The sequence below is a fragment of the Neovison vison genome, chromosome 1 (assembly GCF_020171115.1).
Source record: "Neovison vison isolate M4711 chromosome 1, ASM_NN_V1, whole genome shotgun sequence".
Lineage (NCBI taxonomy): Eukaryota > Metazoa > Chordata > Mammalia > Carnivora > Mustelidae > Neogale > Neogale vison.
Genome location: NC_058091.1, coordinates 60,059,516 through 60,076,728, shown reverse-complemented (window position 1 = coordinate 60,076,728; position 17,213 = coordinate 60,059,516). Strand labels below are relative to the sequence as shown.

Below are 17,213 nucleotides of genomic sequence, written 5' to 3'. Positions count from 1 at the left end.
CACAGCAATCACGAGTGAGGTTTTATGAACATTGCCTTATACCATCAGCTCATAATCGTCCCTCAATGTATTTATTATAATAAGGGAAATAGCAAAGCTCTTTAAGGAAAGCCAGCAATTTGATCTTATAAACAGGATGTTCTATAATTGAAAATCTTAAAAGTAAAAAGTGCTGACAGTTTGTGTGTTTGGGAGTACAAAATCACATACAAGTGTACTTCTGACTAGTAATACACTTTTTTTTTTCTTTCAAAGGATGTAGAAACCAAGAAATATACCTTAGTGAGTTATGTGATGGCATGCAGTATTGGAAACATGACTATCCAGGGTCTGAAGGATCCTGTTCAAATTAAAATCAAGCATATGAGAAACCAGGTAAGAAAATGCCACAAAGGACAATGAAAGGAACAGAGGCAGATGACTTCAGAGAAGTGTGGGGTCTTTCTTCTTCTTCTTCTCTTCCTTTTTCTTCTTCTTCCTCCTCCTCCTCCTCTCCTTCTTCTCCTTCTTCTTCTCTACATGTTAAGAATTTTATTCTGGCATTTTTTGGAGGAGGGCAACTTTCCAAAAAGGGGAGAACAGGTAAGCAGGTGGTGCCGTAATGTAATGGTAAATATTGGCAAGTCGGGGGATTCGTCCCTTCTAGGATTCAGTCTTCAGAAGAATGAGAGTGAAGAAGAGGACCCCACTTTTTAAGGAATGACACATTAATTTGAGAAATTAGAGACAGATGCAGTTGCACAATCCTGCCATTAAAAGGCTTGGATTGTTTTTTTTTTTTTTTTTTTTTTAAGTCAGAAATTACTGCTACTGGGAAAGCAGAAGGGAAACAGGGCAGGGTTGACTCATTTTTTGAGAGGTTAGCAGTTATCTAGAATCTTGGCAAATGTTGCTTTTTGTGTTGCTTCAATGCCCTTGCTATCGTCTGTTTATTTGATAAAATTATATGGGGGTCCTTTGGTCTCAGGTAGGCCAGGCACAGGCTCTCCCCTCTTTTCAAGAGGGCCCACTTATGGGTCTCCCATTTATTAGGAAAGCAGGAAGGCAGGCAGGAAGGAAACTGGCTGATAAGGACCGAGGCTTGGAAGTTAGGTCATCTAAGAACTAGCCTGGCTTTGTCATCGAGCCCTCTGAGACGTCCTTGTTCTACCCTCTGGCTTCCTTTGTTTCAGCTCCTTCATACATAAAGAATTTTTTTATTGTGGTAAAATGTACATTATATAATATTTACTATTTTAACCATTTTTAAGTGTACCATTCTGTGACCTTTTAGTGCATTCCCATTTTTCTGTGCCCATAGAGCCATTCATCCCCGGAACTTCTTCATGTTCTCCAACCAAAACTGTGGACCGTTATATAGTAGCACCCCATTTCCCCTCCCCTGGGCCCCTATGACCACCATTTTACTCTCCCTTTCTGTGAACTTAACCACTCTAGGCACCTCTTATAATTGAAATCGTATAGTATTTTTCCTTTTGTGACTAGCTTATTCATTTAACCACCTTTTTCCAGGTTCATTCAGGTTATAGCATGTACCAGAATTTCCTTCCTTTTTAAGGCTGGATAATATTCCATATGTGTGTGTATGTGTGTGTGGGTGTCTTCTACATTTTTTAATCCATTCATTATACTTTGATTGTTTCCACCTTTTGGTTCTTGGGAGTAACGTTGCTGTGAACAGGGATGTTTAAAATATCTATTTGAATCCTTACTTTCAATGCTGGGCACATACTTAGATGTAAAGGAGAATTTTGAAGGTAAACTGAGATTACAGTGTAAAGAGCTTAGATAAATGCTGAGGACAGCATTTTATGGTGGGACATACGTAGTCACCTTTAGATAAATGGGAAGCATGATTCCTCACCAGGTTATGGTTGATTTCCACTTGGAGTCTTTGTGAGAGGAGATCCTTCTGGACTGCCTGCCATTCCTAGGTCGTATCTGCATGACTAATACTGGTCTCTTTCTTTGTGAAAACCTTAGCATTCTGACTCTTTTCCCATATTCAGATCTTAAGATCTTTCACTTATTTTAAACACAATTTTGCATGTTTATTCTTATGTTAATATAGGCAGTGCTTCATCCCATCTGTGCCTTCTGGGATCTGAACAAAAACGGTAAGTTTTAAAATATTGGCTGTCTTAAGAACAACTGAATTTTAAACATTGTTAGACACCCCCGTTTCCTTTCATTCCACCCCAGCCAGAATGAGTCACAGTGTAAGTGTGATAACTGAACTGCAGAGTTTAGTTTAGGTAGCTTGGGAAGTGAACCACATTTCTGCAACTTTTTACTCATTGCAAGAAGAAATAAGTAAACTTGACTTTTTTTTTTTAACCAAATAATCTCTTTGATTTCAGTTATTTTGAAAATACCGTATGCATTTTGATTGCCACTTTTAGATGAACATCGATATATGTTTGATCTCATTCTTTTAAGGATGCCTCTGAGATTATTAATATGCATGAGGCACACAATTTAGAATCTAGCTACCAGACTTCAGATTATGGGGAAAACATGCCAAAGGACTATAAATAAGAAATGGTTATAATACATGTATGTTGCTTGAAAGAAATGAACTGCCTCCAGAATGGTATTAGACAATTAAGAGAAATTAAGAGAAAAAGGCACAATTAAGGGAGAAGTCACTAGGTATGAGGTATGGGGATCTCTTCGATGGGAAGAACAAGCTATGAAACTTCCCTCCTCTGCCCCCTAAGGGTCACCTTCCCCCGGGGATACCGGGTGGGATTATCCTGGCTAAATCTAAACCAGGACCAGTACTACTGCTTCTTGGTAGAAATGGAGTCTGAAGGTGTCCCAATCTCTGTTTTTGATAAGCCTTATCAGAACTGGAAGGTTGTGGTGTTTGGTTTCTAGTTGCACAGTTTTGAGAAATTGGATTTGCTGGAAAATAATTAAAATGGTATTACCTTGCAGACTTAAAATACTCTTCAAATATATAAATTGCTCATATTCCACATCCTACCATAAAAGTCAGATAAGATGTACTAAGGGCATTTATAAGAGGTTTCCACTGTGCATGATTGTTGTGTACATTATAATAAGAATGCTGACCTCTGTTTGTTCTTATGTCTTTACAAAAATAGAGGTTAAAAAAAAAAAAAATAGAGGTTGACCCAAGGCAAAAAATGTGTTGATCTTCAGGCTTCATTAGTATGTAACATATTAGAAAGAGGGATACTCTTTTCATGGAAGTTTATTTTGTAATACATTAAAAATTAAACTAAAATCAAACTTTTGCAGGATCTTCAGTAGAACACAGTTGAAAACCACTGACTAGATAATGTCTTGCTGCCAACCCAGCACTAACAATCTATGATTCCAGGAATCTAAATTATTCCGAGTATTGGCAGCTTTAAGAATTGTATCTGTTTGACTGATAAACTGCAAGGCAGAAAAGACTGAGGCATATTTTCCTAAAGAAGATATCATCCATTATAGAAAAGGAACTGGCCTGCTGTTATTTTCACACTGTTTGTGGACTTCCTCTTGCAGAAGGTTCTGGATTTTGGAATACTTCAGGATGTGTGACACAGAGAAATTCAGATGAGAGCGAGACCGTCTGCTTATGTAACCACCTCACACACTTTGGAGTTCTGATGGTAGGGGAGGAATTTCTAAACTCATTTTGAAACGGTATAATTTGGGAAGGCATACTTCTTTTTGTAAGTCAGCCTTTTTAGATTATGTGTTTTGGGAAATTATTTCCTGATAATTGTCATCTGTATTTTGAATCCTGGTAATTAGCAGAGATCACATATTTAAAATATGTAACAATAATTATAAAAAAGAATTCTTTTTTCCTGTAGTATTAACAGCAATTATAAATAATCCTGGAAATAAGAGGATCACCAGGAGACTCTTGAATTAAGAGAGACACAGAGTTGGGGAGGCAGAGAGGAAAGGGGGAGGGAGAGAGAAAAAAGTTAAAGAGGAAGACAATGTTGGGTTTTACTCACACGAGGGGAACTGTGAAAATTTTGATAAAATATTGTTCTTGTATTATCTCTCGTTGGATTGAATGTGACTTTATAGAAGGTACTGTGCTAGGTGATCCAGCTGTCACCCCAAATGATGCAGGCCCCCCCAACCCCTGGTGAGCACAGCCTGTTGGGACAGATTAGGGACTAGGACACCATGAAGTCCTCAGGACTGTAAGAGAAGAGGGGGGTGTGACATGCCTGTTACTGCTAAACCTTCATATTATTCTTTCTTTCCTTTCTTCTTTCCCATGGCCCTATTTTTGTCTCATTAGCCAGCCTGTCCACAGTTTTAAACAAAAATTAGATCACATCAACATTTTTTTTTCATCTCGCCAAATTTTTTCTTTTTCTTTTTTTTTTAAAGCATTATTATTTTTTTTTTTAATTTATTTGACAGAAAGAGATCACAAGTAGGCAGAGAGGCAGACAGAGAGAGAGAGAGAGAGGAGGAAGCAAGTTCCCGCCGAGCAGAGAGCCGGATGTGGGGCTCGATCCCAGGACCCTGGGATCATGACCCGAGCTGAGGGCAGAGGCTTTAACCCACTGAGCCACCCAGGCGCCCCTCATCTCGCCAAATTTTTAAGAGCCACCGTCCATGTAACAACTTTCTTGGATTCCCCGATAGACTTATACCTCTGTCTTATATCTCATACATGTGTGTTTTTGAAGATACATTTCAGATGTGTTCTATATCCTTCCACTTGTAACAGAGCTCTTGTTTCTGGTAGTTGGTTTAGTTCCCAAGGATCAAACCACATTTGCTTTTTAAAATGTTGATGGCATTCGTGTATGCTGAGACAGTAAAGGTTTTTGAATTTGAATCACAAACGTCATGGTTATGTTTCTCCCCTCCCTTAGATCTTACTCCCATTTCCCGTGGGACTGGGCAGGTGCAGTAGGGACCATGGGATGTGGCATTAGGCTCATGAACCCACTTGCCAATGTAAATGGTCGATGTCATACAGCCATCCTGAAAGTGATCTTCCTGACACTCTACTGCATAAATGCTCTGAGGGATAAAGCAAGTCATTGAAAAAGGCAGCAATTATAGCAAATAACTTTTTAACTTTCCGAAAATAGAAGTATTTTTCTCTACTGCTAGAGCATGAAAATGAACAATTAAACTATAGCATGTTTTCTCTAAGTAAAACAAACACACTCTTGGCTTTAAGATTTTAATTTTTTTATTTTAGAGAGAGATATGGGTAGAGAGAGTATGAGCTGGGGAAGGGACAGAGGGAGAGGGGGAGACAGAGAATCTCAAGCAGTCTCCACACTGAGTCCAGAGCCCAATATGGGTCTTGATCTCAAGAACCTGAGATAATGACCTAAGAAGAAAGCAAGAGTTAGACATTCACCAGCTGAGCAATCCATACACCCCCAAACCCACTCAGGTTCAACTTCCACGTTCTCCTTTCTCCAAAAGTGACAGTAGACATTCTTTTAGAAAACACTGATTTGCAACATTATTCACTCAGGTATATAAACTCTAGCTTAATTCATTTATCTCTTTGAATTGTGTATCTGTGCACACATGTATGTGTGTGCACATGTGTGTTTGAGCACGATTGTGTATGTTGTAGGTCTAATGTTAGATAAATAGGTAACCAGTAATACAGTTCAGTATACAGCAGTGATTTATGTGTCATCAAAGTTGGTTTCCTGTTACTTTGGTTAGTTTCTTCACATATGATTTGAATTTTATTATGAATTTGTAATTGTGTATTTTTCTGTTGCCATTTTATAAAATAATTAGTTTTACATATATGTAAATATATGCAATTTTTAGTACTGTTCTTTGCACCTTGGCTGCTCTTACAAGTTTATAAACTGCTGGGAGAAGAACTTTCCAAGAATTTATCCTTCCTGGCGATGAGCCCATGTCCCCTCAGCTTTTCCAGACCACCAGGACTTTGCTAAGAAACTTTCTTGATTTATAAACTCTTTATTCATTTATATAAGATAGTCTCAGAGTCTACATTGCCCTGTGACACAATGACCATAGGGGAGGTTAAAAAATATACCCCAGACCTATAATTATTTCTTTTAATCTACAAATATGCAAAGGATTTAATGTCCTCTGTTAACATTCTCTTGTAGTAAAACTGAATTTAATGCTTTTAACATTAGTACATTTTCATGTTGGCGAGTTCAGAGGAATAAATATTTTCATATTCTTCATTCTCTAAAAGTACAAACAACATGAGAGTTGTGTATGAATGTGTAATAGTAAACAACATTATTTAATTTACACTTAAAGTTGTGGTTTTAATTGTGGCTTGCAAGTTCACCACCTCACCTAGATGGGAAGCCACAAGTTTTTCAAGAGGTAAGAACAAGTCACCTGGAGATTCCTCAAGACCATTTCTCTGCTCCATGAAATCCTGGAGTAACCAAAATGTTGGTCAGGGTAACCTATCTGTGAGTCCACTGGCACTGACTTGAACCCCATCCTATGTGCTAGGGAAGTCCCAGGTTCTGCCAGTGTTTGGAGGGATTTCTGGGAGAAAAAGGTAGGCTATGTCCCTTCTGACCTAGAGCCCTGTGTCTGCTGAATTTGATCATTGTGCATTTTTGGGAGCCACAGAAGTGGTTACCTGTTTCTTACTGCCTTAGCCAAACCTTAGACTGACTCTCCTGTCATCATTTCACAGACACAAACTCACATGCAAACACCACCTACCGGAGGCTTTGTTTGTGAGTAACAAGTTTTATTGGCATGCCGGTGAAAATTAAAGAGAATTAAGACATAAAATGAAAATCTTATAAAGCAGAATTTATTTTTTCATAATTTAAGACCTAAAAAAATGTTTTAAGACCTAAAATTTTAAACCAGATATCCCCTTTGGAATATGGCCTTTCTCCAAGAAGTCCCCATTTTGGAACATCTGCATATAACAGAGATGTCTTTTCTTCTCCAACCAAGATTAGTGGATGGTCTTAACTGAAGATTTATCCCTAACCCAATTCCCTATTTAAGGAAGAAAAGAAAGATTTCCCTCCCAGACCCAGACTTTACAAGTTTACCTCTGCATAGTGAAATTAATACTTCATGTTAATAGGCTAGGGAGTGTTTACTACTTTCCATTCCACAAATCATAACACTTTAAATGGTGCCCTCTCCGGTCAACAGGGATTTAAAAAAAAAAAAGTCTCTGTAATCTAAAAATCTATAATGGTTTCTCACTTATAAAAAAATAAATAAAGACCATTCAACCCAATACATGCCAAGCTTTGAAATGACCACAGTTGAGGTCCTCAGCACTACACTCAGAGGCTCCAGTCTCTGGCTGTCCACTGGCTGGGCCCTGCACTACTGAAAAGCCAGCACTTGCCTGAGGGCTCCCATTGGCCATAGTGGCCTCTATTTGTACTTGTGTCTTTAGCCCTGTGAATGTTAGCAATGGGCCTGATCATTTATTATGCAAGGCAGTGACTTCCCCAATTTCTGGTGAGGGGCCAACCCAGTGGTTTTGCTCTTCAGGCTATTTTGGTGGGCAAAGAGTTTGGATTACCAGGTAATAAGAGATAACAATATGCAACCCTCTCAGTAATGCTACACTTTGGCTTATGGAATTATCAGCAAGAGTACAATACATGGAAGCTTCCATATTGATTTGCAGTGTTGCTTTTAGCCCCTTAGATTGTGCTAAAATTGTAAGTGCTAGCAATGAACTTTCTAATAAAACACTATTCCTGTGAAAAGAGAGATTCTTAACAGCTGCTTCCCATGTTTTTATGTAGGACCTTCAAAGAACTGCCTCTCAGATAGATGCAAGAAACACCAAAGTTCTCACCTTCATCACCTATATTGGGTGTGGGTTATCTGCTATATTTTCAGCAGCCACTCTCCTGACATATGTTGCATTTGAGTAAGTATTTTTTATCTGTCAAAAGCCAGTGCTAACTGCCCCAAAACGTGAATAAGGAAATTGCCTTTGCTTTAAAAAATATCTGTACACTTTTTGAATCATGGAGAATGGTTCAACTTTAATGTTCAGGTTTCTCATAACATATATCATGCAACATAAATTTTCTCACTATAGAATCTTAATGTATCATTATTGTATGTCCATGGATAAAATGCATTTAATAGATGATTAACATATAAAAAAATCAAATAATACATTATGTTAATTTAAAACAAAATTAGTCCTGAAGCAAGAGCCCTTTTTCGGTAATGATTTTTTATTTATTCATTTATTTATTCAGAGAGAGAGAGAGAGAGAGAGAGAGCGCTTGTCCCAGAGCATGAACAGGGAGAAGGGGGAGAGTGTCAGAGGGAAAGAGAGAAGCAGACTCCCTTCCAAGCAGTGACCCTAGGGGTAGGGCTCCATCCCGGGACGCCAGATCATGACCTGAAGCAGAGGCAGATGCTTCACTGAATGAGCGACCCAGGTACCCCAACAGGAACTTTTTTTTTTTCAATGGATCTTTACCTCATTAAAAATCAAGGAAATTTCAGAGAATTTTAGGGAATTTTTTTTTAAGATTTTATTTATTTATTTGTCAGAGACAGAGGGAGAGAAAGCGAGTGAGCACAGGCAGACAGAGAGCCAGGCAGAGGCAGAGGGAGAAGCAGGCTCCCTGCCAAGCAAGGAGCCGGATGTGGGACTCGATCCCAGAACCCTGGGATCATGACCTGAGCCGAAGGCAGCGGCTTAACCCACTGAGCCACCCAGGTGTCCCTAGGGAAATTTTTTAAACAAAAATCTCATTTTTATAACTAGTATGTTTTCTAGATTAAAAAAATCCATTGAAACTAATTGGAAATTTGGTAAACAATTGGAAACAGTTTTGAAATAAAATTGATATTAAAAAAAAAACTTTAGGAACACCTGGGTGGCTCAATCATTTAAGTATCTGCCTCCTGCTTGGATCACCATCCCAGGGTCCTGGGGTTAAGCTCTGAGTCTGGCTGTGTGCTCAGCTGGGAGTCTGCATCTCCCTCTCCCTCTGCCCCTCTCCCTGCTTGCGCACTTGTTCTTCTCTCTCTCTCTCAAATAAATAAAATGTTTAATTTTTTAAAAAAACTTAGCAATTTGTCAAATACTCATAAATATTCTTAAATACTCCTAATTAGATACAAATCTCCTCCTAGTGGTGCCATCACAAAGATGGCTCCATTGTGGGGATCTATAGAAGATAGGAATTTACCACCTGTGCTTAAAATACTAATTTGCGGTATTCCTTCTCCTCTTCATTTTTCCCTTCTCCAGAAAGTTGCGAAGGGACTATCCCTCCAAAATCCTGATGAACTTGAGTACAGCCCTGTTGTTCTTGAACCTCCTTTTCCTCTTGGATGGCTGGATCGCCTCATTTCATGTGGATGGCCTTTGCACGGCCGTTGCAGCCCTGCTCCATTTCTTCCTTCTGGCAACCTTTACCTGGATGGGGCTGGAAGCAATTCACATGTACATTGCCCTGGTTAAAGTATTTAACACTTATATTCGCAGATACATACTGAAATTCTGCATCGCTGGCTGGGGTAAGCCTCATAAAAGTTTTGGCTTTGTGTTCACTGTCAGGGAAATTGCCCGTCTCTCACAGGAAAGTCCTAAGTCGAAAGATTAGTGCTGCTAAAAAGACACTTCAAAATTGTGAATGATGCGGGTTTGATGTACACATCCCAAGGCAGGGGCTTCCTCAGAATGGTATTTTTAAAAACTATTCAGCCGTTCTTACTAAATTCAGGAGTAAAGGAAAAAGCCCTAGCCTCCTGAGTCACCACAAACTTATTTCCTCTGACCAGAGCCAGCCCACTCAAGTCTGGAGAAGCAGCTGGCGGACAGTGGTGCATTTCCATTATGTTTAAAAATATAAAAGCAGCTTAGACTCCTTGCTGTCCTCACCCCCAAACACATGTGCATGTCTTGGATCCAGCAAGAGAGTGTTATTTTTGTGTGTGTAACCAGAATACTGACAAAATTCTTGCCTTGTACTTCTTAACATGATTCCTCAGCCAGACATGGATGATAGCCTTAGACTGTTTGGAATCTTCTAAATGGGCTTCTTTCTCTATCTGGGTTCATAATGGAGCAAACATTTAGAGCTTGCTCTTTTCTTTTTTTCTTGGGAGGGTGGTGGGCAGAGATAGCAATACAGATGTACTGGACATTTCCAAGGCGTTGGGCACTAAAAACATCTTTCAGGGAATTAGGGTGGTATGGGCTTCCCCAGTGAAATATTCATGAAAATACTTTATTTATTCTCTGGAGATGAAAGAGGAGACTGTAAAAACTTTACAGCCCCATGGTTTCTTCCCCCACTGTTTCTAAGGAGTTTTATTTACATAGAAAGGGACAAAATAAACTGCAGTTCCCTTACTGCCCAAACTTGGCAGAGTGGCAGCTGTCATCGACAAAGGACATTTGCTCTGGATTCAGAATAAACCAGGTTCTGGGTCTCTAATGAGTAACAGTAAGCAAACACAATATTTAACCGTTATTTAAGAACAAGTTTTAACTGTTGCCAGTTAGAGTTGGACATTCCACACCAAAGAAGGGATCGTAATGTTGCTTTTAAGCAAGTTGCGAGTTCTAAAAAAAAATTCTGTGATGTGGGGGGTTTTCTTTCTCTCTCTCTCTTTTCCCTGCCTGCCATTATCAGTCTTATAAGGCAGTTCTAGATGCTTTGGAGCAGTTGCTTATGTCATGGTCTTTCTATAACAGGTCTGCCTGGCTTTGTTGTGTCCATTGTTCTGGTAAGCAGAAAGCAAAATGAGGTCTATGGAAAAGATACTTATGGAAAAGGACAGGGGGATGAATTGTAAGTAATAACAACTTGTTGGAAATTTATTTGTGATGAGTGTATCTCCTTTGCTTTCTGTGTCATCAGCAGCCTGATTTACTGAGCATTTGTTATATGCCAAGAATCATGTTAGGGTCTGGGATTCAAAGATGTTCAAGACAGATTTTGCCTTTGTGGCAGTCATGTTCCAGTGTGGAATACATAACCCAGAATGATAATCATTTTTACGAGAATTTTTAGATGAATTTAATTGCTTTAAATACTTTATCCAATTTTTGAGGTACCTTAAGAACTCCCATAGTATTAATTAGGCATGGGGAGCGTCTGTAAATTGTAGTTTGTGTTGACTTTCATAGAACATGTTACACATGGTACAATTTTTAAATTAATTTCATCTATTTTCTGTCTATCTATCTTTGTGTGTGTGTGTGTGTGTGTGTGTGTGTATGATTCTGAATATCAAGTATATCCTTCCACATCTTATAAAGATGTTGTGATTGGTGTAAGCTTTTTAACTTCATGAGGAGCATTACCATAGGAGTAACAAAGTTCTATAATGAAGTCTTGCTTCAACTAGGCCAATTATATTAACAGGAATTATTTTGCAACAGTAATGGAATTCATGATTTACATGTGTCTTAAGTAGGAATTTACTCCCCTTGCATGATGGGAGACATGGAATTAGGCAGCTACTGCCATTGGTCTTATGGCTGAAAATGTCGGGATCAGCCGCTCTACAGCGATCCCGGCCTTTCTCTCAAATTTAGTATGTGGTTATACAGCTCCAGAGCTTGTTTTCATGGTGGAAGTGGAAAGAACACATTAGGGTCTCTCCCAAAAATCCCCTAGAAGATTTTGCTTCCCCATTTCATAGAACAATGTCCCTGTGGTCCCCCCTTAAATGCAAAAGAGATTGAGAAAATGAGTTCTTTGATTTCCCATTCTCTGGAGTGTAGTTTCATAAGAGGAAAGGGGTCTAGATGTGGTTTTGGGAGAGCCAAACATGAGTGTCTTCACGCCAAGACAGAATTCAAGAAGCCACCCTGTTTTCTTTTTAACTGTTGACTTAAATAACTTGATATTAAGATGATGGCTAGCCCAAACAAACCAAAAAACAAACAAAGAAAACAAAACAAAAAAACTGTGTAAACATCAAAAAAGAAACTGAGGCCCAGGAAAATGAAGTGACTGTCTAAAGGTATTGAGAAAGGCTGAGCTGTGAAATCTGCTGAAACCCAAACTAAGCCAGGAGAAGCCTTCGGTCAACAGGAGGTGGTAATAAATCTCTTTTTCTTTCTGGTTTCTTCTTCTTTCAGCTGTTGGATTCGGGATCCAGTCGTCTTTTATGTGACCTGCGCTGGGTACTTTGGAGTCATGTTTTTCCTGAATGTTGCCATGTTCATCGTGGTGATGGTGCAAATCTGTGGGAGGAATGGCAAAAGAAGCAACCGGACCCTGCGTGAAGAGGTTTTAAGGAACTTGCGCAGTGTGATCAGCCTGACATTTCTGCTGGGCATGACATGGGGTTTTGCTTTCTTTGCCTGGGGACCCTTAAATGTCCCTTTTATGTACCTGTTCTCCATCTTCAATTCATTACAAGGTAAGATAAGCAGTACCTTTGTAATTGCTGCCTTCCAACTTTATCATGGGTACAGACAGCTTCATTTAAGGCCAGATGCTATGCTAAATTTCTACATCTTTGTTCCAGGTAATGAACATAGTTCCAGGTAGAGGGTACTCACTGAAAGGATCTTGAACAGAAAGGTGAGGTAGGATGTCAGTTTGTTTTCAGTGAGGCGTATCACTTAAAATAGTGCCTGGCAGGTAGTAGGTGCTCAACAAATCTGTATTGTTTAATGACTAAATATGGGGCACGGAGGTATCCAATGGCGAGTTTAAAGGGAGGCACAGATAACTTTTACCTTCTCCACAGTTTTCCTTAATATCCTACGTGGATGTAACCATCTTGGCTAGAAGTTGTTTTAGAATCTATGCAGGGACAGAACAATTCTCCTAGATTCTTTGGCTCCTTGGATTTCAAAATAAATACCAGTACTCTAGCTCAAAAGTGCTCATTTTCTCATGAGATACAGCATTTAGTTGAACAATTTAGCAAACATTTGCCAATGGTCTGCTGTGTACAAAAATCAAAGGCTTCCTCTGAGGAGCTTACTGTCATGCTTCTGATTCCATAATACACACCTGAGTATACTCCATGATGAATTTAACATTTAAACTTAAATAAACATAAATTATATTTTTCAAAAGCTGAATGACATTCTTTAAGATATTGGATATACCTTGGGCTGGAAGGGGACAAAGCTTGGAATTTTTTGAGTAGGGCATTACTGCGGGCTTACCTGAAGCTCCTGGCTGTGCAGTCGTAAGCACATGGGGAAAGGCGAGCTGACTAAAGCTGACGAAATCTGAGCTGGGGTGGGTGGCGTGGTGGGGGGCATGTTGTGTTACTCACTGAACAAGATGCCTGAACAGCTGCTCCCCTATACGTGCCTTCTAAGAGAACTTGGTATTTATCCGCAGGGGAATGTTTACTGTTTTATATCATACATACCCGTTTTGTCTCACTCCTAGTTTTTCCACCAGCTCATGAGCTCCTGCAAAAAATAAATAAATAAATAAATAAATAAATAAATAAATATATATATATATATATATTTGTCATGCAGTAGATGCTCAGTGATTGTTAAACAAATAAATGGATGGCTGGGTGAAGAAGGGAAGGGGCTTTTGAGATGGCCTAAATCCAACCTGAGACCCTTCTGGCATAAAAAGGCATTAATTAGTTTAGCAAATTTTATTCAGGTTCACTCTTCCATAACAGAGGAAATCTGTGGGCTCATTATCTTAGTAAATACAATAATAAGCATCAAGTGCACCTCCAGAAGTCGGAAACTGGATAAGTACCATATGAATGCACCTTCATACCGCGCTTTGTAAAGTGAGCATTCCTCTATTTAATTTAGTCTGTAATATACAACATAAAAGTGCCTAGATAAATATTGACAAAAATGTCCATTAACATTAGAAATTCCGTGGTTTTATATTTCAGGCACATTAATCTGCCAGCCCAACTTTGTTTTTGCTTTTAGAATTTCCTGGCAGTCCCAGTAAGCTTCAGCACCTACAGTTGTCTGTTCAGCTCTGTCTCCATTAATGAGAACTGGGATGCCTTATTTTTCCCAGCCTAGGTCTCCTGTTGGGAGGGAAAAATATTCTAAGCCATGATCAAGTCCCAGTTCTTCATAAATCGCTAGCTTTTAAGACTGATGTTAAATTATGTAAATTCAGAACAGATTTCTGCATATCCAGTGACATTAAAAACACTTCCTGAAAAGGAAATTTAAATTAAAACACAGTGATACCGAGCATATGAGTCCACCAACAATCGCTTACTGGCTGAGCTTGTACAAAAACTTGTCAGGATGCTATAGAAAGTCACTTAATGGTTCTTATTTGAGTCATTTCTGAGCCTTCCAAGAAGAGGCTGTTGGTTGTTGTCGGAAGTGTATGCTTTGTTAAAAGGGGCACTTAGAATCTAGACCATCTAAAGAAACAAGTCAGTGAACTGTAGGTAGTATCTAGGCAAAATAAATTGAGGTAAGACTTAGGCAGACTACGTTGTCTTTTTTATTCTAATATTTTTTTCCAGAAAAAAAAAATAAAAAGAAAGAAACTTGACATGATCCCTTTGTCTCATGGAGTTTATGTTCTAGTGGGAGGGACTGCCATTAATCAGATAGTCACCTTGTGAAACATAGCTGGTGGTGGGGAGAATACACGACAGAAATCACAGTGTCTAAGCTGTAATCTGAAGGATACGTAGGGAGAACGAGGTGAAGGTGCGGGTAGGAACCAAGAAGAGAAAATTTCAAGTGGAGGGCCCTCCATGCGCAAAAACCCTGCTATCCATGGTGATTATGAGTATGCCCCAGGAATTTAAAAATGCTCAAATAACAGGAGAATTAAGAAGGAGCCACAGAGTGACAGGTTGGGGGGAATGGCACAAACAGGAGGCTGGGGCTGGACCAGAAGGCCCTGTGTTTTGATCTTGCTAAGAGCCATGCAAAGTCTTTGAAATCTTCTAGGCCTGTGGAATGACATGATCAAATGTGCGTTTTAGAAAGACGAAGCTGGACATGATGTGGCGAAGGGATTAGAGCCCCCAGAGTATCTGTAGGGAGAGTGGTCCGGGTGAGATAAGGCAGTGCTGTATTTTAGACTGTGATGGGGCAGGGGGAGCTGGAGATACGTGAGAAGAGTCAAGAGAAAGTTTGGAACGATGCTGCCACAAAACACTCAACACTGGTGTTGAGTTTCATTAAAGTAAACTCTTCTTTTTCTAGAGTGGTTAGGGTGAGCGGTCTTCTCGATTAATGCCATACCATAGCTAATTAACACCTACCAGTATTGGACTCAGCAACAGCCGAAGGTTTAGAATGTGATATAATATTCTAAAAATTAAATCTATACCAAACAAATTTTAATCTCAGATTTAGCTTGGAGCTGAGCATCTGAAAATCAGCAGGTCTTCATTTCGAATCCCGCAAGTCACCCTTGAGTGTTATAGAGGTGAGGCCTCCAAGGACAGATGTTCAAGCTGTGTCTGCAGGGAAGCCAAGATGTCTCTAACACTGGCGTGGCTTCTGCTAGCAGCTTGCATTCCATTTTTGTGTTTCTCTTCCAAACTGATTCAAACATGTGAAAAATCCATTTTATCTTTCAGGGTTCTTATAAATAAGTGCATGTATAGATATGAGTATGTTCAAACACATATACATGTATAATTATATGGATACTTACATAAATTTGCAGAGTCTACATTTTAAATTTTTGTACATGTTTTAATATTTTAATGTTCAGTTTAATATATATTTTTGTTATTAGTATATATTTTTTAATTTTTATGGGCATTTATAACCATACAACTTAACTGCCAAAATAGTGCTAATTGAATATTAGGAAATTATTATAACCTGTGTGGCTTATAATCAAAATCCTACCTATTTGAATGAGCAAATGAAATCATGAATTGAACTGAGCCTGCATCTAAGCTTATTTTCTATTTTTTCACAGTACATTGCTTTTTTCTTTTATTATTTTACCTTCTTCACTTCAACAAATTATATTTTAATCAATCCACTGATTTTTTTTTGTAAGATACAAAGATAAATATGTCTTCTCTTGCCATGGTAGTGTTACTTATCTACCTGCTTTTGCTATCCTTGTTCCTTTCCCAGGATGAAAGTGGCAGATCACTGTACTAGATATTTTAGTTTTTTCTAAAGACTACAACTTGAGAAAATGGCATGGTATACAAATTGCTGTTTAAAAGGGAACAGATGTTTGTGTATCATAATTCACATGCCTGAGAACATTAGACTACACTTCAGGAAAAACAGTGTAACTCATTTTAAAGAAGTAAAAGGCAATTCCCAGATTGTTGAGAAGATCATGGCCAGAGTCCTCTTCGGCTCCTCTTGCCCTTGGCAATATCACTGTGCTTGTAGAATAAGTCATTGCTCTGAGATGCAATATGTGCACAAAAGTCATGAACAGTATTCAGGCCATGTATATTTTTCATTAACTGTACAAAGACATTTGACATTATCTATTAGATTAGGCTTTTTCAACATATAGGGAAGTTTAATACTCCTGGTAAGTTTATCAAGATCTGAAGTCTATTCCCTTAGCAAGAAGGTAGTCTTCAATTTTCCTTTTCTAGGCATGTGAAACATTATTGACTAATCATCTCAGGCACAATCAGCCCATTTTCTATACATATTTATGAAAGCATAAGATGCAACATATGGTTCTAGAAATAGAAGCTGCCATGGTGAACACAGAGGGTTGTCAGTCTACTCAGAGCTAATGCTTGCTATTAATTAATTTGATAATATTAAGATATACCCAGAGCAACAGAAATAATTTATATTTTCATGATGCTTTATGGCTTATAAAAAACTTACACACAGCATCAGTGATTTGATGTAATTCTTAAAGCAACAATAGAAAGTAGGTACCCCAAGAAAGAAAGTATTTTCTGCATTTTATAGATGAATAAACAGGGTCAGAAGAGTTAATGATTCCCCCAAGCTCGGTCTGAATTTCACAGTGTAATATTTATAATATAGCATTTATGAAAATAGAAAAATACATTATGATGGACTAAAGCATAAGGAAAATAAGTTACTGCCCTTCAGTTTTTTGTTTCAAAGTTTCTAGGAAGTGAGTATCTGTATCCACTGAAAAAAATATTATTAATTATATGCTTAATGAATAAATGTTATTCTTACCCTTACTCAGAAAAAAATAATTAGAGAGAATATTTTTATTATTATTATTTTAATCTTACTGGTACCGTAAGAAAATTAAATCCAATTAAGAGTTAGGAGCCTCCTGACAGCTAAGCTGTGTTGTAATCACATACACAACATA

General features: G+C 38.4%; 1 protein-coding gene across 5 annotated transcripts in view; it reads left to right on the top strand.

The window, feature by feature from the left end:
* ADGRG6 (adhesion G protein-coupled receptor G6) overlaps positions 1-17,213 on the top strand; it is a 136,660-nt gene that overhangs the window by 103,144 nt on the left and 16,303 nt on the right. For all 5 annotated transcript variants that reach the window (XM_044247673.1, XM_044247654.1, XM_044247663.1 and 2 more), the window contains 7 exons: positions 256-375; positions 2,072-2,117; positions 3,520-3,626; positions 7,752-7,879; positions 9,227-9,495; positions 10,679-10,775; positions 12,074-12,357. In XM_044247673.1, the coding sequence (XP_044103608.1) occupies positions 256-375; positions 2,072-2,117; positions 3,520-3,626; positions 7,752-7,879; positions 9,227-9,495; positions 10,679-10,775; positions 12,074-12,357 (1,051 nt within the window). The remainder of the gene's footprint in view (positions 1-255; positions 376-2,071; positions 2,118-3,519; positions 3,627-7,751; positions 7,880-9,226; positions 9,496-10,678; positions 10,776-12,073; positions 12,358-17,213) is intronic.